General features: G+C 39.4%; 1 protein-coding gene across 2 annotated transcripts in view; it reads left to right on the top strand.

Moving 5' to 3' along the window:
- Positions 1 to 20150, top strand: part of PHF19 (PHD finger protein 19) — a 29286-nt gene that overhangs the window by 5235 nt on the left and 3901 nt on the right. The window contains exons 2-12 of one of the 2 annotated variants that reach the window (XM_074292924.1): positions 2537 to 2728; positions 4872 to 4953; positions 7978 to 8073; positions 9478 to 9578; positions 10138 to 10286; positions 11803 to 11898; positions 12933 to 13001; positions 13369 to 13489; positions 14830 to 14897; positions 18777 to 18953; positions 19629 to 19710. In XM_074292924.1, coding sequence (XP_074149025.1) covers positions 2552 to 2728; positions 4872 to 4953; positions 7978 to 8073; positions 9478 to 9578; positions 10138 to 10286; positions 11803 to 11898; positions 12933 to 13001; positions 13369 to 13489; positions 14830 to 14897; positions 18777 to 18953; positions 19629 to 19710 — 1218 coding nt within the window. In that variant the 5' untranslated portion in view covers positions 2537 to 2551. Of the gene's footprint in view, positions 1 to 2536; positions 2729 to 4871; positions 4954 to 7977; positions 8074 to 8444; positions 8593 to 9477; positions 9579 to 10137; positions 10287 to 11802; positions 11899 to 12932; positions 13002 to 13368; positions 13490 to 14829; positions 14898 to 18776; positions 18954 to 19628; positions 19711 to 20150 lie in introns of those variants that run through there. The other variant, XM_074292926.1, reaches the window with a different exon arrangement.

Below are 20150 nucleotides of genomic sequence, written 5' to 3'. Positions count from 1 at the left end.
ATTTAGTTAATATTTTGATAACTTTCAATATAATTGGTTTTATTTGTAATCTTATATATTTCTGTGATATAATCCATAAATTTCATCAGATTGTCAAAGGATCCCTATCACAAAAAGTTAAGAAACACTGGTTAATGTAATGGGAAACAGTTTAATAATATATAGCTCTTGCAAATTTGCTCTGTGTGACATATTAAAAATGCAAATTGTGTTAATTTATATTTTTCTTATTAGTTATTAGAATATGCTTGTTAATAATTTCTAATTCTTTTGAGAACTATTATTCATATTTATTTATCCATTTGAGAATGATTTTTGTTACATATTTGATTTTCCAATAAATCTTGGAAGCCAAACCTTTATCAGAGATAATTTGATGTAATTGAAAAATTTTTACCATTTCTATACTTATCCTTATTATATGAGAAGTTTTTACTCCAGGTGACTTATATTCTAAAGTCTATTGAATACTGGATCATTTATCATTATCTAGGTTGAAGATTTTAATTTTTAAATTTCCATTTCATTATAAAGTTAATGATAATTATAAAGTGCTACTTTTTAGTATATATGTTTCTAAAAATGGGTAAATTAAATGAGTCCTTTATAACTAGAAAAAAAAAATATATATATATATATATATACATATATATATATATATATATATATATATATATATATATATATATATATATATATATATATATATATATATATATAGCTCTTGGCACATAGTAAGCACTTAGGCTAGTTGACTGACTGATTATGACATGCACTAGATATGCTATAAGAGTTCAGAGAAGAAGGAGATTAGTACAGCTTGGTAGGGAGATCAGCAGTCCCCTTCTTTCTTCTGATATTACCATCTTTGTTTAGACCTTCATCATCTTATACCTAGACTATTGCAATTGCCTGTTGATCTCCCTGACCCAAATCTCTCCCCATTCCAGGCTATTACCCATTTAGCTATCAAATAATCTTCCTAAAGCATGGAATTGATCATGTTACATACCCTATCCTTTACTCAATAAACTCCAATGACTTCTTTTTAACTCCAGGATCAAATATAAAATCTTCTGGTTTTTAATACCCTTCATAATCTTGCCCTTTCTTTCTAGTTTTCTTATACTTTACACCCCTCCATGTAACTCCATAATCTTGAGACACTGGCCTTCTTACTATGCCTCACATAAGACACTCCATTTCCAGATTCCAGTACATTTTTCTTGGCTGTCCTCCAGAACTGGAATTCTCCTCCTCTTGACTTCCCTGGCTTTCTTCAAGTTCCAGTTAAAAATTTCACCTTCTATAAGAAATCTCTTCCAGTCCTCTTCTATACCAGTGCCTTTTTTCTGTAAATAACTCTATTTTATCCTGTATATTCCTTATTTATACATAGTTGTGTTATATGTTGTTTTCCTCTTCTCTTAGATTGTAAGCTCCTTAAGGAGAGGAACTGTTTTTTGCTTTTCTTTGTACTTCCAATGCTTAAAGTGCTGGCATATAGTAGGTGCTTAATAAAAGCTTGCTGATTTGACTTGACTAAGACACCACATTAGAAGTCAGACCTGTATTTTAACTGGAACTTCCTTGATCATTTATTTATTTTTTTCTTTTTTTATTGTTTTTTTCCTAGTTATACATATACACGAATTGTTTTTAATACACATTTCCTTATGAATTATGTTGGGAGAGAAAAATCAGAACAAAAGGGGAAAAATAATGAGGGGAAAAACAGAAGGAAAAGAAAAAAAGTGAACATAACATATTAATTTACATTCAGTCTTCACTTTATTAACAATTTAGTATATGACTTTGGGAGAGTCATGCTGCCCTCTCAAGATAGTTAAAGAATTTTAAAGTTGGAATGGACCTTTGAGATCCTCTGGTCCAAACTCCTTATTAATAGATGGCAAACTGAGATACATCCTGAGAGGAGAAGTGGCTGGTCCAAAGTCACACAGAAATTTAATGACAATTGCAATCTTGTTTTTCTGACTTTTTAATCCAGTTTTTTAATAGCCTACCATGTGGTTGTCTGATCTTTCTCCAAAGTTCCTTTTAGAATTTTTGTAAACATTTCATTGAAGAGATAAGATATGAGCTAGAACTTGAAGGACTGGTAGACTCTGGGTTATTGAAGACGTCTGAATATTTATTTGCCCTTTGGTAATTTTATAACTAATAGCTAATTTAAAGTGGGATAACAGTGGGATAATAACCTCTGAAGAGAGGTTTCAGAGTCCTAGAGTTGGTTTTCATAAAATAATACATTTTAAAATCAAGAAAAGGGACAAGACAAAAATGTTACTTAATCAAGATCCTAGTGAAACATAAGTTACTCAGTTTTCTTTTCTCCAGGTGAATCCTAAAGGGAAATTGAGGTCTCTGTCCAAAACCTCTGCTCCAACTCTTTTTTTTCCCCGTAGAAAAGGCTAAGTGTATATTCAACTAGGGATGTGGTTTTCTAGGCACTAAGGAATTTTGTGTTAAACATTATAGAGTGAAAGTGTTATCTTTGTTCTTTTAATCCTAGAGGTGGTCAAAACTGATGGAGAACCTCTCTTTGGAGCCAGAGATCCAAGATGACCGTGGGTCACCCAGGGCAGCGGGTGCTCCCACAAAGCCCAGAAACAACTTCAAAGACTTGATGGTCAAGCTGACCGAGGGACAGTATGTGCTGTGCAGATGGACAGATGGACTGTATTATCTTGGAAAGATTAAAAGGGTAAAACTTGGCACACTAGGATCTCTAATTCCCCAGGCTCAGAGCCCAGTCCCTCAGCATCAGATTCTGAGCTCCAAAACCAGACAGGGGAGAGGATTGCTGAGAAAATAATTAAATCATTAAAATTATTGACAGTTGCTTATTATCCTCGAGTGACTCACGTAGCTGGGAGAGGAACAAGATTGAACAAATCTAGGTTGTATATAGGTTTGTAGGATTTAGAACTAGAAGGGACATTAGAGGTCATTTAGTCCAACCCTCTGTATTGTTTTGTTTTTTCCTTTTCTGGTGCTCAGGGAAGTAAAGTGACTTTTTCAAAGTCACACAGGTGGTAAGTAGAGGTTGGGAGTCTAAACTAATTTTTCTAAGTAAATCGAAGTCTTTTTATACTATATATCTTCTTAAAATTCTCTGGCATAAATTTTGGCTAAGAAGGGAAAGATCCCAAGAGGAAGATGGAGGCTTGAATGTCTGGGAGGGGACTCCAGCATTCATTATTCCTCAGAAAGTCTTTGTGAAAACTACTCTATACTCTTGACAACCTTCTCCTTTAATAAAAATGTGGCTCAACAGTGGGTAAAAGTATGGGAGAAAGATGAACTGGAAAGTTGTATTAATTGAGGGTGATATATCTGAGAGATATTTTGTATTTGCTTTGGGTTCTTGATAAATCTTTCTAAAGAACAAGACAAATTCTAAGTGTAAACAGGGCCCCCATCTTGGAAAAATTAAAACATCTACTCAGCAGATTCAGTTTGATATAGTCAAGTGTCGGGGCACAGATTGGGAGAACCTGGTTCTCCATCTAGCCTTTCCTGCTGTGTGTCCTTGGACAACCCACTGGCCTTATTTTCCTTGTCTATAAAATAAGGGGGTTAGCTCTGAAGTTTGAGAACTCTTTTGAATCTATCTTTGATGAGTCTTAGCAACATGGACATGGCAGGGTCACCCAGAAATCATTTCCATCATTCTTATGCTTCTTCTAAAAGAAGCATTTCACTTCAGATTTCTGGATGTCTATTTTTTTTAATAATTATTCTCATGGAAGGCATCCCTGCCTGCTCTTCCCTACACTTACTTATTTAGTAAATTCTTCATCAGGAAACATGCTTTGAGAGCTAACTTATAAGTGAGAACTAATTTTCAACTAGGCCCTTAAGGTAATCTTTTTAGCCTGTATATTAACCCTATTAAAAACCAATGGCAGATTCAGCAGAGCATACTGAAAAGTGCACAAAATCTAGAGCCATAAAACCAGGATAAAGTTCTTAATCTGCTATTAACTCCTTTTAATATTCTTGTCAAATATTTTCCCTTTTTGCCTTCAATTTCTTCATCTATAAAATAAAAAGAAGTTAGACCAAATGAAGTCTTATGAAATCTTGTCCAGCTCTAATCTATTAAGACTATCATTCACAATTCTTTCACTACTTATTCTCCATCTGGATTGAAGCATCAGAAGCCAGCTTGATTAGGCTACACATGATTTCTGGTGGATAATACATTGAACAGTTGTCAGATAATTGCCTCTTTGGATCAGTCTTTCTCTGATGGGTCCTGATGAAGAGCATGAGCCTGAAGGGATGGGACATCCGCAGGACATATTCAGAGAAAGGAGAAAAAAAGAAGAGGATTATCCAAACCTGGTCATTTAGGAAGGGCAAGCTTTGATGAATCCAGAGCTAGGAAAAGACTTGAATCCTTCTGGGATTCTAAAACCATTTCTGCTGATTTCTAACTCTTTGACATTGGGCCAGGTCATAACCTCTTAGAGATCATCACGAGGAGTTAAATACATATAAGTTACTATTATTAAAGGGCTCAGGGAGATCTGGATTCAAATATTGCCTCTCATTCATACCAGCTGTGTAGCCATGGGCTTCATTTAACCAGTCAGTATTCCAGGCAAAAGTCTCTAATATTATAAATAAAAGAAGAGTCTCAATCTGTATTAGAGGAAATTTTATAAATCAAGGTCCCTCTGCCAGTGAAATCACAAATCCAGACATCATTATCGGCATCATAAGGCCAAGTGTGAAAGCAGAAGATGACCCAAGAGCACCTTGGGTGTACTTGACAGTTTTGCTTGGGGCTAAATCTGATGGGTGAGGGCCCTCACTTCTAGTCCCCTTTCTAACCATAGGTCAGCAGTTCCAAGCAAAGCTGCCTCGTGACTTTTGAAGATAATTCCAAGTACTGGGTCTTATGGAAGGATATCCAACATGGTGAGTAACCTGAAAGCTTGGGTCATAGTACCTGGACTTCCTTTCTGGATAGATTTCCTAGGATTTTCACTAGGATTTCTCTCTTCCATGTGTTCTTTGCCTATTTCCTCCCAGCTTGATACCTTGTTTAATCCCTAGGTTCTTTAGGTTTCAGAATCATAAAACATATAAAGGTATAGCCAGAAGGAATCTTAAACATCTAATCCATCATCACCCTTCTCTCCTTTACAGGTTGAGCAAACTAAGGCTTAGTGCTAAGCATGATATAGTAGTAAAAATAATGATAATAATCCTTTTAGTATCATCAAGGAATTTGGAGTTAGAAGGAGGAGAAGAAAAGATGGATGACTAGATAGGAATTCTGAGTGAGATACATCCTCATTTCATAGGGAGCAATAGTGTTGAAAAGGAAGTAGTCATGGGCTTTGTCAATTTTAGGCTGGAAGAACTGATCAACTTCACTGAGGCACATAGAGCTCATCCTTCATTCATTCATTCATTCATTCATTCATTCATTCATTCATTCATCATGTACTTGCTGAGTGCTAATTATTAATTCAGTTCACCATGAAGAGGATCCATACACCATATAACTTGACAATTTAGTCTTCCATTGGGGATCTAGATGGTAGGAATGGGAAGAAAGAATGTAGCAAAAATCCTTTAATTCAGATATTGTCTGATATTACTCAAGGTGCATGAAGTCTGAATATAGACAGAATGTTAAGACAGGAAAGAATCCAAAAAAGGAGCTCTTCCAATCCTCATAGGGGTGACATAGAAAAAGCCTTAGATATGAAATTCAGAAGATCTAGATTTGAATTCTTGGTCTACAACTTACCACTTTATGTGTGTAATTACTTATGTAATCTTGAATGTCAGTTCTCTCTTGATTCTCTCTTCGTAAATGTAAGAGTTAGAATAAATTCTCATTGAGATTCTCTCTAGATTGGATTCTATGATTCCTTCTATTTTTCAGTGGAGAAAATTGAAACTTGAAGAGGAATAAGTTATCCAAGGAGAAGGCAAGTGAGAGCTAGAGACAGACCTTGTTGTTGAGTCATTTTTCAGCCATGTCATGATCCCATTTGGAGTTTTCTTGGCAAAGATATTGGAGTAGTTGCCATTTCCTTCTCCAGTTCATTTTACAGATGAGGAAACTAAGGCAAACAGGGTTAAATGACTTGCTGAGGTTCACACTAAAACTAGTAAGTGTCTGAGGTAAAATTTAATCTTAAGTAGTACTTCTCACTCCAGATGTAGCTCTCTATCATCAACCCCAATACCCTGATTCCTCAGTCAGATCTCTTTGTTCTAGCCCATTCTGTTCCTAGCTAGCCACTCACTATCACCCTGAGAATTGTATGACTTCCATACAATTAGAAGACAATACCTCCTAATTAGGACCAAAGCAAAATAAAATAAACTGAACCTGAGCCACAAGTTAGTTTTTATTTAATTTTTTGCAATTTTTTTTGGGGGGAGGGTGAGACAATTAGAGTTAAACAGCTTACCCAAGAGCGCACAATTAGTAACTGTTAAGTGTATGAGTGGATTTAAACTCAGGTTCTCCTGATTTCAGGGCCAGTGCTCTATCCATCACACCATCTAGTTACTCCTACAGACTAGTTTTTAGAAGGTCCAGTCAGAACAGATACCCTGTTCCATGAGAACATGGGCTTTATATTCTCCCTAAGAAACAAATGTTACTCAGCTCTGGGGGAAAAAAAAGACAGACTAAAAAAGTATTGTTCTCTTCATATGACTGTAGTTTTTGGAACTAGAGGAAATCTTATACATAATCTAGTCCAATTCTTTCATTATACAAATAAAAAAAACTGAAGTTAAAAGAAAGGCAAAATTTCAAGATAATTTGGACAATACTTTTGTGGATTTTTTTTTTAAAGGCAAAAACTTTGGTAGGGTAGGATGGTATAGAAGGGGTAGAGTCAAGGACTGGAAATAAAGATTTTTTTTCTGGAGTTGAGTAATATCTCACTTAACACTAATTATGTGCTCTTGGGTAAATTGTTTAATTCCCAGTTGTCTCTCTCTCCCCCCCAAAAATTGTAAAAATAAATAAATAAATAAACTATTTAATGGTAGGCCTGGGACAACAAGCCAGATCTCTAGTAGTTGCTTAAAGAATCACAGGATTTAGAAATAGAAAAGATCTTAGAGATGATCTAGTTCACCCTAATAATGAAGAAATTAGGGTATTTTCCCTGAGTTGCTTTTATAGTTAGCAATTTATAGGAACCAGCAGATCAGTAAACATAGCGTAATGCCCTCAGAATCTGAAGGAATCTTGACTCATATCCTCCTGAAAAGATTCTCAGCTCACTGGGGGTCTTAAAATTCCCTAGCTTCCTGGCAGAGGGCCAGTCTCCTCTTGCCTTCCTTATTGTCTCAGGCCTGGGCTTACCGTTAGATGAACAAATGAGTGTTCATTCTTCCACTGTGAAAGCTAACCGGGGATGTGATGACTTGGAGCCAGTTGACTTTATTTCTAGTCCTGGCTCTGCTATTTATAAGTTATGTGACCTGAACCAGTCCCTTCCATTTCTCTAACACTTACATTCATTTCATTTTGCAGGTGAAAAACTAAATGCTGATACTGGTCTGCTTCATTTTTCTCTTTGTAATTCCAGTATTTGCACAAGAAATACGCTTAGAATAACTTTTTTAACCTGAACAGAGACAATAAATTTAAGAGTTGGAAAGGACCTTAGAGGCCATCTGTTCTGACCCCGCCCCCCATTTTAAGGAGGAGGAAACTGAGGTCCAGAGGGGTTTAATGATTAGCCCTAAGGACACACAGGTAGTAATGGTAGAAAGGGGATTAAAAACTCAGGGAATCTGAGTCAATCCTTTCTACTGTTCCATGCTGGTTATATCCAATCATCTCTAAGTCCCTAAATTAGAATTTGCTCTAACATTTCGTCTTTTAAGGTCCCTTGGAACATAGAGGGGAGAGGCTTTGTCCTTCATTTCCTGACTCTTCACTGTTATTTTCTCTTCTAGCTGGTGTTCCAGGCGAAGAGCCCAAATGCAACATCTGTCTGGGAAAAACATCTGGACCCCTGAATGAGATTCTCATCTGTGGAAAGTGTGGTCTTGGTGAGTGACAGTGCTGGGATCAGACTGAGGTCAAATCTGCCTTTGTTCAGGGTAGAAGCAGCTCTCCCTATGGCTCTGCCATTCTTTTCCAACTTTGTCCCAAGACTCCTAGTTCACACTTGACCTTGCCTTTGCTGGGCAGTTGCCTAGCACAGAATGGGGAACATTTAGTAGATGTTCAACCCAAGGCATGTTAAAGCCCATCTTTGAACCTTAGTTTCCTCGTATGTAAAATGGTTCTAATAATATCAGCATTACTGTCTCACAATACTATTGTGAGAACAGAGCTCTGTAAGCCTTAAGTGGCTACATAAATGTGCACCATCACAATTGATGACTCTACCCCTGAAGGGGAAGGCAGAAAAGGATTTGAAGAAGGAGATGAAGGGTGAAAAAAGTTGACAAAATGATAAACGTCACATTTCTATAGTGTATAAAACACTTTTCTCTGGGCAGTCCTGCCGAGGAGGTAGTGCACGTATTTTCCCATTCTACAAAGAAGGAACTTGAAGTTAAAAGGTAAATCATCCTTAGGTCACACAGTAAATAAGTGTCAGAGACAAGGATTCAGTGTCCCTTTGATACCTAGATCTGCCTCATGTACGACCGAGGCTGCCATGGTTAGTTCTGCTCATTTGCTCCTGCTTTTCCTTTTGGGGTAAAACCTCCAACTCACCAAATAGGGCCCCCGTGCTGAGGCCCCAGGGCAAGACCTGCCCCTCCAAGAGTCCTGCTATCAGCCTGGCAACATGGTCCCACATCCTCTCCTCTGGAAGGTATTGAAAGCTGTGGCCAACCTGCCGATGTTACTTAAGAAAGAGGAACTCAGCCTCACGTCTGCTGCCCCAAGCAAGAGCTAGGGCATAAGTTGGTTCTTCCCTTGCCATTCTCTGTGGCTGGCTGCTCTTAAGCAGAAGGTGTCACCCAAGTAGTAGCCAGATCCCTCAAAACCCCAGTTTTTTAAGAACGAGGCTTTCCTCAGCTAGACCTGGAGAGGGTGTTAAGTCTGAGGAATGAGAAAGAACACCTAGACACAGTCTGGTGACTCCGTGTGTATATGCACATGAGATTATGTATATGAGTGTATGTGTATGTGCACATGTGAGTACAAAGGGATTGTGTAAATCTGTGCTGGGGGAGGTGTTTGGGAGGGCAGCACACAGGAGGAAGTATGGATAAGGAGGAGATAACCATTGACTTAATTTTCCTCCTCTTGGAAGAAAGCTGCTTACCCACTGCTCAGAAATGGGGTGGGATGAGTAATTCTTGCCTTATGTTGAGAGAAGCCCCAGATTTGGGCATCTGGAGCTTCCCCTCCCAGAATGGGGACTTCCCTCCACGAGGAGCTGCAAGCTTCTGCATTATTTCCCTGAGGTCACCTTCTGTATTTGCCCCCCGCCACAGGTTACCATCAGCAATGCCATATCCCCATTGCAAGCAGCACCGAAGGGCCTCTGCTAACACCCTGGTTCTGCCGCCGCTGCATCTTCGCTCTGGCTGTGCGGGTGAGCCCTCAGATCTAAGTCTGATTCTTAGCATCCCCCTCCCAGACCATCTGTCCTTGGAATCAGAGACTCCTTTTGTGGGTGAGGAATGTCTGGCCCATTCCAGCTGCCAGTCATTGGCCACATTGTGGTTATCCATGGACCTATGTTCATGCAGGAGATCCCTAGTGCTGTGTAGTTTCTTATGAATGTGGTGCCCACAGATGGCTGGACTACACCATCCTCTGCAGGATGCTTTTCCTGGTTTTCCCAACTGCTAGTGCCCTCCCTCTGAGACTACCTCCCATTGCATGCTCACAGTTGTTTGCATGTTTTCTCCTCCATTAGAATGTGAGCTTTTGAGGGCAGGGACCTGGTCTTTGCCTTTCGGCACTTTCCCAGCCCTCGGCAGTATCTGTCACATGGCAAAATCCTTACAAATGTTTGGTACCTGACTGTCCAGCGACTGACCGTTCCACATGTTGGCCGTTGACACCCTGCTAGGGAGGCTCTGGGTTCTCTCAGAACCTCCTGGAGCCCTTGGAATGACTTGCATGCCTTCTCCTCCTCCTCTCCCCAGAAAGGTGGAGCGCTGAAGAAGGGAGCCATTGCCAAGACCTTGCAAGCCGTGAAAATGGTACTCTCCTACAAGCCTGAAGAGCTAGACTGGGACTCCCCGCATCGGACCAACCAGCAGCAGTGTTACTGCTACTGCGGAGGTCCTGGAGAGTAAGGGCCTGGCCATCTTCCCGGTCAGGAAAGCTGGGTTCTTGGGAGCGGGGAGGGGACCGTGGAGAAGACTGGCCAAAAGCATTACTTGGCTGAGCCTGCATTACAGGTGTTGGCCCCAAAGATTAGTGGCTAATGATGGCTGACATCCCAGGAGGTTCTACTGTTCTTTGTCCTGGCGGGACCCTCTCCTGAATAATCCCTGCTAAGCTAGACTATCCACAGAGAAGAACAACTAGGTTGGGTCAAAGACAGAAGCAGGTTTACAAACCTTGTGACATAAGGAACAGGAAGACCAGATCAATAGAAAACTAACGAACATCTGGAACAGAAAGATGGCAGGGTTTGACCAAGGGAAAGGACAGTGGACCAGTCTGTGTCTGTGCTTGGAGAACAAGACCAGGGGCATTTCCAGGCTCTCTTTTCTCCCCATCAGACCTTGCTGGCTCTTTTTCCAAGTTAGGTTTTTTTCATGGTTGGAGAGAAATGGGAATGGGATTTATCTCTGTAGACCTTAGCTCTGCAAGGATAGGATAACTAGAACTAGTTGTTGAAGAAGAAAATTTAACAAATGAATCTAATAAGCATTAATTGATCATTCACAGATATAAGAGAGGTCTGTACTGAAGAGGTAGAATGTCTAGGATGTAGGAATCTAAAATAAGGCAGAACTGAGTTTGAATCCTATTTCTGACCCTAATTGTGTGCACATTGACAAATCACTTCTGAACCTCGTTTCTTCATTTATAAAATAAGGATAATGATCATTAATACCTAAAGCATCTCCTTATAGTCTTGTGAGGCTCAAGTGATCCAGAATAAACCAAGGGAGTCTTAAAGCATTATATGATTTCAGTTTGTGTTGTTTCCCTTGTTAAGTAGCAGCTTGTGTGGGACTGGTACAAAGCACAAATGGAAAATCCAGATTAAACCCCTAGAAACCTTACCTCACAAGACACTGCAGTTTCAAACTTCAGATCATATTCTAACCTCTACAGAAGAAAAATGAAAAAGATTGAAGATGAAGAAATATGGATTGTAGAACTTGCTCTACTACTCATTCTGTGACTCTAGGCAATTCAGTTCCTTTTTCTGGGTGTCTGTTTACCCATCTATCAAATGGGGCTAACAATACTTGCCCTACCTAGCTCCTAGGGGTATCATGAAAATAAGATGAAATGAAAAATGATTTTTAAAAGCATACAGCCAGTTAAGGTATTAGCTTGTAACAGTCATTATTATCCTTTTAAGAAAATTGCTTTGGCTATTCCTATGGATATGTATCTCTTTGATATGAATTTTAGGTACAAAAGTTTTCCAGTATAGGTTGGGCGTGTATTACCCCAAAAAGAAGAGATTAAGAAAAGGAAGGAGAGGAAGAAGGAAAGAAGGTTTTTCCTGCCCTCACAGCCTCGCTTTTCCTTCCTTCCTTCCTATTCCCCTCTCCCAATCTCAATTTATTTTAGAGGGAAAAAGCTAAAAAGCTAAAGCTGACATGGGCTTCTTCTCTTCCTAGATGGTACCTAAGAATGCTTCAGTGTTACAGGTGTAGGCAATGGTTTCATGAGGCCTGTACCCAGTGCTTGAATGAGCCCATGATGTTTGGAGACAGGTACATTTTTCTTAAGTGATCTCTGCTTGCCCCACTGAGACTATGTGTGATAAATGTGCCCTCATTTAAATTTTGTATGCTTCATTATCTGGACTCTTATGTCTATGTATGCAACTCCCTTTGCTTTTCTCACATATTGTATGTGTTTATTTCTGTTTGTACTTTGTGTGTGTGTGTGTCTGTGCTGTGCTATATATATGCATATCTAATTCTCGGTATATGTGGGTGATTATCTTTTTGTGTGATTATTTGTCGTGTTGCATCACTAAACATGGACTAATCTCTTTGTGTCCCTACTCAGCGCCCAGTGTTTTAATGTTCATGTTTATTTAATTTAATATCAGAAACTGGCATTTAATCTCAGAGACTGAGTGAGAGCTGACTGTGAGGAGGGCCATTAAGTTAATGCATAGGATTTCTTGACTCCTTGAGTATATCATGGTGAAGTTTCCAGAGGAAGACCACTCTGCCTTTTCCCTTTTATCCATCCAAGTCCATTTAAATTAACTCCAGCCTTCTCGTCTCAAAAGTCTATGAGGGCATTGACTGGATTTCTGGGCACCCCTGAAACTGCGCACCAAATGCTCAGAAACTCAGGGACTTTCAGAAACATGAAGCAGAGGATAAACTGAAGGATTTTGAAGAACCAGTCAGTTAACTGGTATGTATCAAGTGCCTACTGTGTGCCAGGCACATGCTAAGTGCTGGGAATTCAAAAAAGGAGGAAAAAACAATCACTTCCCTCAAGGAACTCAATCTCATGTGGAAGACAGCATACCATTAACTATATACGTATCAATTTTATACAGAATATATTGTGGCTTGTCTGTCTTAGAGGGAGAATACTAAGATTGAGGAGGTCTACTTCTGACAGAAGGTAGGACTTTAGATGAGACTTAAAGAAAGCTAGGCAGTAGAGATGAGGAAGGAGAGTATTCCAAGTCAGAGAGGACTGAGTCATTCTTGGATGCCCAGTTCTGCTACTCAGAGCTTTCTCAGCTGTCCCTGACCCCTTCTCTCCCTTTTTCTTGCAGGTTCTATGTGTTCTTCTGCTCGGTGTGTAACCAGGGTCCAGAATATATTAAGAGGCTACCTCTAAGATGGTGAGAGTAGGGTGAAGTTGGGGAGGCCTCATCTTTTGTCCTTCTTTGCCTCAGTTTCCTCACTTATAAAGTAGGGATAATAATAGTACTTAACCTCCCAATGCCAGCTATTATTGTTCTTATAACTTGAGAGTCTTGGCCCTTCTTGGATCAATTTGGTTTTGTCCCTCCCAGAAAAAAATATATAATTTGTTCTTTTCCACTTGTCCCCATATTTGACCCTCTTCATTGTAAGCCCCTAATCCAGCTATGATGCTCCTATTAACCAAACTAGGTGTAGAGCATGAAACATTTCTCCCAGTCTCTCTAGGAGTGAGGCAGAAGGCCTAGAATACGTCAGTTCTAAACCTTTTCCTTCTATCCTCAGGGTGGATGTTGTTCACCTTGCCCTCTATAACTTGGGGGTACAAAGCAAAAAGAAATATTTTGATTTTGAAGAAATCCTAGCCTTTGTCAATCACCATTGGGATCTCCTTCAGCTTGGCAAGGTACTGGGGCTGGGGGGATGGGAAAGAGAAGGCAGGCAATGACTGTGATGGGGACAGAGAATAAAGAAGGAAATAAAATTAATGCTGGGAATCAGTTTGCTGAAGATGGATAGACCTAAGGAGAGAAAATGTCAGAGATATAAAAGAACATCTTTTCCAACCAGCTCATAAAAGAAAGAAGCTGAAGCCCATTAAGGGGACCTGACTAGCAAAATCACAAAGCTCACTAGAACCAAATCTCAAATTCTTAGTCCAAGATTCTTTCCATTGTAAGTTTAACTGAAAAAAAAGGTGTAAAATCCAAAAGACTGTTAATGATGGTGCCATTTTCAGAAAATGGGCCTGCTAACCCATCTCCGCCTGGCTAGAACTCTAGTGATCTGTGGGAAAGTTAGGAATGGAAAGGGAAGGGGAAAGGGGGCAAGCCAAGTAGAATTTGGGCAGTTCGGGGAACTGACTGCTTTAGTTTGAGATCTATGAGTTCTGGGGGAATACTGAGGCAATGCTGCTCTCTACTGGTGAAACTGTGAATAACATTTTGATAATAGCCTATTATGTTCTTCCATCTTTTAATTAGTTTTGAGACACATGAAATATTTGGGAATTTGCCATTGATCCTCACACTGTTGCTGGGCTCAGAGGGGCTCAGTGATTTGCTCAGGTCCACACAGCTGAGCCAGCACTTCAGCTCAGGTCTCTTGACTTGAAATCCTGGATTAAATACTTAAAATTACATCTTCTTAGTATTTTCCAAAATTCGTTGTAATCCAATTGGATCCTCCAAGCAGCTGTGTAGCATAAAGGAAGCAAAGATCGTTGGCCCTGTTTTACAGACAGAAGGTCACAGCTCTTAGACATTAAAGCCTAGAGAGCCCAGTCGCCCCATTTTCACAGATTGGGACATTGAAGCTCCAAGGGAGGCAGTGACTTATCTGAAGTCTGCACTGCACTGATACCAAATGCAGAACTTAGGACTCAGATTCTGATCTCCGGAAGCCCAACTTCTCTCCCCTTTTTGGTGCTGTGTCTGACAAAAGACACTGTTTTTGTTGACCAAAACCCTGAGGGAGGCTAGAAAGTCCTCCCTAGTTTAAAGTATTCCAGGAACCCTGAGCTTGCCTAAAAGTTGAGGCTGGGGTGGTGTGTAGGGAGGCTGCTTGAAGCAGTGGAGGACAAACAGCCTGACCCTGGTCCAGAGACTTTGCAGTTAGCTGAAGGCTAAAGCTCACACTTCTCCTTATGGTCCATTATTGTTTAATTTTTGCCTTTGTGTCCCTAGCACCTAGAGCAATGCCTGACACTTAGTAGATGCTTAATGTGTAATTCAATTCCTTCCTCAGCTGACCAGTACCCCAGTGACAGAGCGAGGACCCCATCTCCTTAATGCACTGAACAGCTACAAAAGCAGGTGAGCCGGGCACAGGACTTGGAGAGACAGAAAGATGGCTGAGTTCAGATCCCAATGTCTGGGCTCCTCTAACCCAGGGGCTCTTTTGTCCTACCTCCCCACTTTTGATCATGCTGTGTCTCTCCCTCCTTCCTACCCAAGTCTTCTAGAACACTCCATGCCAACAAAAATGCCCTCCTTTCTGACTATATAAATTCAAAGTCCACAATGATCTCAGGGAAATAGAATGTGAAAACTAAAAAAAGACCTTGGACCATGGAGAATGTTCTGAGATTACTCAGATATCATTTAGGGCCTAACTCTTCTTTTTGTAGACGATAATGATGATAATTCACATGTCTGTAGCATTTTCTGAACAACAATCCTCATTGGTGGGTGAGGTCTAAAAGGGAGCAGGCTGAATCATTCAGCAGTGCTTTTAGCGACCTGAGCTTCTCCCTGAAACAAAGGGTCAGCTTTTTAATGTCCATTTCAGTGATGCTCTAGGGCTGCAAGTCATGGGACGTTACAGGCTTTGGAGAAATTCAGCTGAGGGTTGTACAGAAGATTGTAAGTGGAAAGGCACATGTTAAACCTGAGCAATTTGAACCTTCTGCACAGCCAGGAGTTAGGCAAGCAGTGGAAAGGTGCCATTAGGAAGACAATGCAATCAGGAAGTGTGGCAAGAATAAGGGATAGTGGGCAGCTTGTATGTTTTCTTGAAACTACATTAGGAAAGTTAGAGTCCATGTTTCCTTTCCCCAAACCAAGTCCAACTGGGTGGAATGTCTATAAATATATCATGAATAAGGATCAGAAGACACATATGAATTGTGATTTCTATTGACAGTAATGTGATATAGTGGATAGAATTCTATCTAGTGGATGGAACACCTGGAGTCATAAAGACTGAATTCAAAATTTAATTTCAGATGTTTCTTAGTTGTCACTTAATTTCTGTTTGCCTCAGTTTCCTCATCTGTAAATTACCAATAATAATAGCACTTCCCTTTCAGGGTTATGATGAGGATCAAAAAAGATATTTGTAAAGTACCATGTAAAACTATGTAAATTTAATTATATGCTAATTATAGTTGGAAGTATCCATAATAGTAAAATCACAGATCATTCAATCAACTACTATTTCTTAAGCATCTGCTTACAGTAGGCAAGAGTGATCCTTCAAAATCACGAAGTATACTTTTTCAGGTTTACAAAGTACTTTGTTTAAACAGCTCTTGGTCTATTAGCTATAACAAATACCATTAATGTCCTCATTTTACAGGTTGGCAAACTGAGGCTTAGAGAGATTAAGTAATTTGCCTGCTGTCACACAAGTGACAGATAATAAGCACCCAGCCCAGTTCTGACTTTGTCTAGTTTTTTCTTCATCATACCAGGCCTTTTTTCCCAATCGGACCTTGATTCTTATAATCATGGGATCCTGGAATTTATCTAATCCAGCTTCCTGACTGATGCTAAAGTGCACAAGACTTCAGATGAGCCATTCAGCCTTTGAGCAGACACTTGTAGGGAGGAGGAATCCACGGCATCAGGAGGCAGCCAGGTGCCTTCATATGCTTCCTCATGGTGGACCCACATTTTATGGAACTTCACCCCTTTAGTTCTATCTCTGCCCTTGGGACTACAAGACACATAGATTGTACTTGGGGCCCGTATAACATCTTTTGGCCTTTGGGAGGCAGCATGGCCCGGTGGAAAGATCAGTGGATTTGTAGTCCAAGAACCTGGGTTAGAATTCTAGTCATGGCCCCTTGTATATCTCTGACATTAGACAAGTCACTTAAACAATCTCTAACAATGCATCAGTGTCCCAGTTTTCCCACATCCCCTCCAACTTTCATCATTATCTTTTCCTTAGCCAATCTGAGAGGTATAAGGTGGTACCTCAGAGTTGTCTTAATTTGCATCTCTTATCAATAATGATTTAGAGCATTTTTTCATATGACCAGAAATGGTTTTAAATTCTTCATCTGAAAATTGTCTCTTCATATCCTTTGACCATTTATTAATTGGAGGATGGCTTATATTCTTATAAATTTGAAGTAATTCTCTATATATTTTAGAAATGAGGCCTTTATCAGAACCTTTGGATATAAAAAGTTTACTGCTTCCCTTCTAATCTTGTCTGCATTGGTTTTATTTGTACAAAAACTTTTTAACTTAATATAATCAAAATTATCCATTTTGCATTCCATAACATACTCTAGTTCTTTTATTTGCACAAATTCTTTTCTTATCATTTAAACTCTCTAGGCCTTTGCTTACACATCTGCAAAATGGCATGGTTAGACTAGATGATCTCTAAGGTCCTTCCAATCCTAAATCTATGGCTTTATTTATATTATCTTGATTTGTTTCTCTTACTTTTAGCACAATACTTGGTGCATTGTAAATGCTTATCTCCAATCCTTCAGTCCTCCTTACATTCTGAGTGTTCTAGTCTGTTTAAAGGGCACAGCTTTTTCTCCTTTCTGCTCTCTAGGATAGAGCTCAAATTCTTGATAAATGTAACAAAGTGAACATTAGATGAGTGGAAGAGTGAAGGCAGTGATACCAGTTTCCTTATGCACTTGTTTTGTTTCTGGAGCTGCCTAAGACAATATTATTTAACCTCAAAATCTTCTGGGAAGATTCTAGCCTGAGGAGGCAGGTAGTTTAGTAATATCAATCAGTTTTTCAAAAAAAAAAAAAAATTGCCTACTATGTCTAAGATACTGGGGATACAAAGATGAGAAATTAGATAATCCCTGCCATCAAGAAGTATACTTTCTAATAAGGAAAATGTAACAAAGACATAAAGTAAGAAATATTAATACTATTAGTTTTATATATCTATAAAATAGGTATGCAAATCAAACATTTGTAGATAATAAATCCTAAAGAAATTTTTAAATTTAAATAAAATTAAATTTCAAAATTACATTAAATATTTTAAAAGATTCCTTGGCACATATGTATAATTTTACCATTTATAAAAGATAAAAGCAAATTTTCATACTAATGAGATGGATGTACTTGTTTATTCTTACATTAAGAATTAAATCTTGGCAAAATATTTGATGCCTTTTACCATTGCCAAATTTTTCATGACCCACATATTCAGTTACTTGGCCACTTATGGAGACGTAATCCACAATTTAAGAACCTTTGGATATAAAAAGTTTACTGCTTCCCTTCTAATCTTGTCTGTATTGGTTTTATTTGTACAAAACCTTTTTAACTTAATATAATCAAAATTATCCATTTTGCATTCCATAATGTATTCTAGTTCTTTTATTTGTCTTTTATCCATAATATTCTAAGGCAAAGAATCTTAACATTTTTTTGTCATGGTCTTTTTTTTTTGGCAGACTAGAAAATCCTGCAGACTCCTCAGAACAGTATTTTTTTTTTAATGCATAAAATAAAACATAAAATCCTTTTGAAATGTAATTATCAAGATTTTTTTTTTAATAAGTTCATAGAACCCAGGTTGGAAACCCTGTTCTATATACAGAGTGATCCTTAAAAAAATATTTGTTCTATTTTATTCCTGAATTGAAAGAGTGGAAGAGAAAGAACAATGAAAAGTAATGCAATCCCCAGTTACCTGGGAACTTGAGACTACCTCATGCTTTTTATAGTTCATTAAGTATATTATATCTTTCTGGACCAGAGTATGTTTGGGGCTAGACTAGAACCTAACATGTGACCCCAGAGATAAGAAACTGTGATAAGCCCTGAAGCATTTCCTAGGCTCTTTGCCCACTCTTTTCCCCCATTCCCTTCCCTCCTTCTTCCCTACCTTCAACCCCCATCCATTTGCCTTAGAGAATAGTTTTATAAACCTAGTAGGTGCTTAAAGAAATGCTGGTTATATTTCATATGTTGTATTAGGTTTCTCTGTGGCAAGGAGATCAAGAAGAAGAAATGTATCTTCCGACTAAGGATCAGAGTCCCTCCCAACCCACCTGGTAAACTACTGCCAGACAAAGTGGTGGCTCTGAAGGAAAATGGCGGCACTTCCTCTGACCTACAGAAGAGAGGGAAGAGCAAGTACCAAACTAAGCATAGGTCAGTGCCTTGGTAGGGCTCCCCACACAGGCCCTGGGGGCTGGAGCTGCAGCAGTGACTTGGCATTTCTGCCCTGAGATCTCAGCCTGAGAAGACAGGGAAGTACAGTAGCACTGAACTTCCCCTCTCTCCCCAGCCCTGGTTCTTTCATCCTGGCCTCTGCCCCTGCACCATGACCTCAGTCCTCATCCTAGTTGTGTCAGAATTTTAAGAGCTTCTTAGTCCCTTTAATCCCTATGTTCCAAACTTTCTCATGACCCCTGTTAGTCCCTATTTTCCACATACCTCTGATCCTGATGCCAGTCGTTGTTTTCTCTTACCCTTCTAATCACAGCATCTCCATGACTCCAACCTTCCATAGTGCCATGCTCCCATCCTTTCCCACTGCTAAAATCTTGTAATCCCAGCCCTTCACCCCTTATCCCCACCAGTGACCCAAGTCCTGATTCCTTCCCTTCTCCATGGCCTTAGCCCTGTCCCCTTCTGGCTAGTACTCCCTTCTCCCTACAGTATGTGAAGAGCTGGATCTCTGCCCTGGCCTCCTCTTTCTTGGATGTCCAGTTGCTCAGTATCCCCCCATTAGACTCCCATTCCTTTCCCCTCTTCCCCAAGATGATGGGGAAGAGAGGGGAGGCTGACACACTCTTTCTCTTTCTCCCTTTTCTGTGTCCACAGTTCGATGCCTCATGAACAGCAGAAAAGGCGAGTTGTTAGAAGAAAAAGATCAAAATTTTTGTTGGAAGATGCTATTCCCAGTGTTAGTTTCTCACTGTCTGTCTTACTCTCCACACTTTTACTTCTCTGGGTCTGTACAAACCAGCAAAATTTTATTAAAAAAGGAATATGCCTTCTCTTCCTCCCATCCTAATTTTGGTGGCCATATATAACTTGTCCTTTATGGGAAAAAATTCCAGTACCTTTGGTAAGAATAAAGCCCCCTCCATTTATACAGTGCTCCATACTTCTCCAAACACATACACATCAATCACTCATTAGATCCTCATAAAAACTTGTACAGTGATATAAAAAGAGACAGGGATATGCAGTCAGAAGGCCTGAGTTAAAATTCTGACTCTGCCACTCGTTGATACCATAGACCAAGCAAACCACTTCCTCTCTCTAAACTTTGATTTCCTCATCCATAAAATGAGCATTTTTGACTAAATGGACTAACTATTTAGGACTATTTGAACTCTT

The sequence above is a fragment of the Sminthopsis crassicaudata genome, chromosome 2 (assembly GCF_048593235.1).
Source record: "Sminthopsis crassicaudata isolate SCR6 chromosome 2, ASM4859323v1, whole genome shotgun sequence".
Lineage (NCBI taxonomy): Eukaryota > Metazoa > Chordata > Mammalia > Dasyuromorphia > Dasyuridae > Sminthopsis > Sminthopsis crassicaudata.
This window is presented reverse-complemented; position numbering and strand designations above follow the sequence as displayed.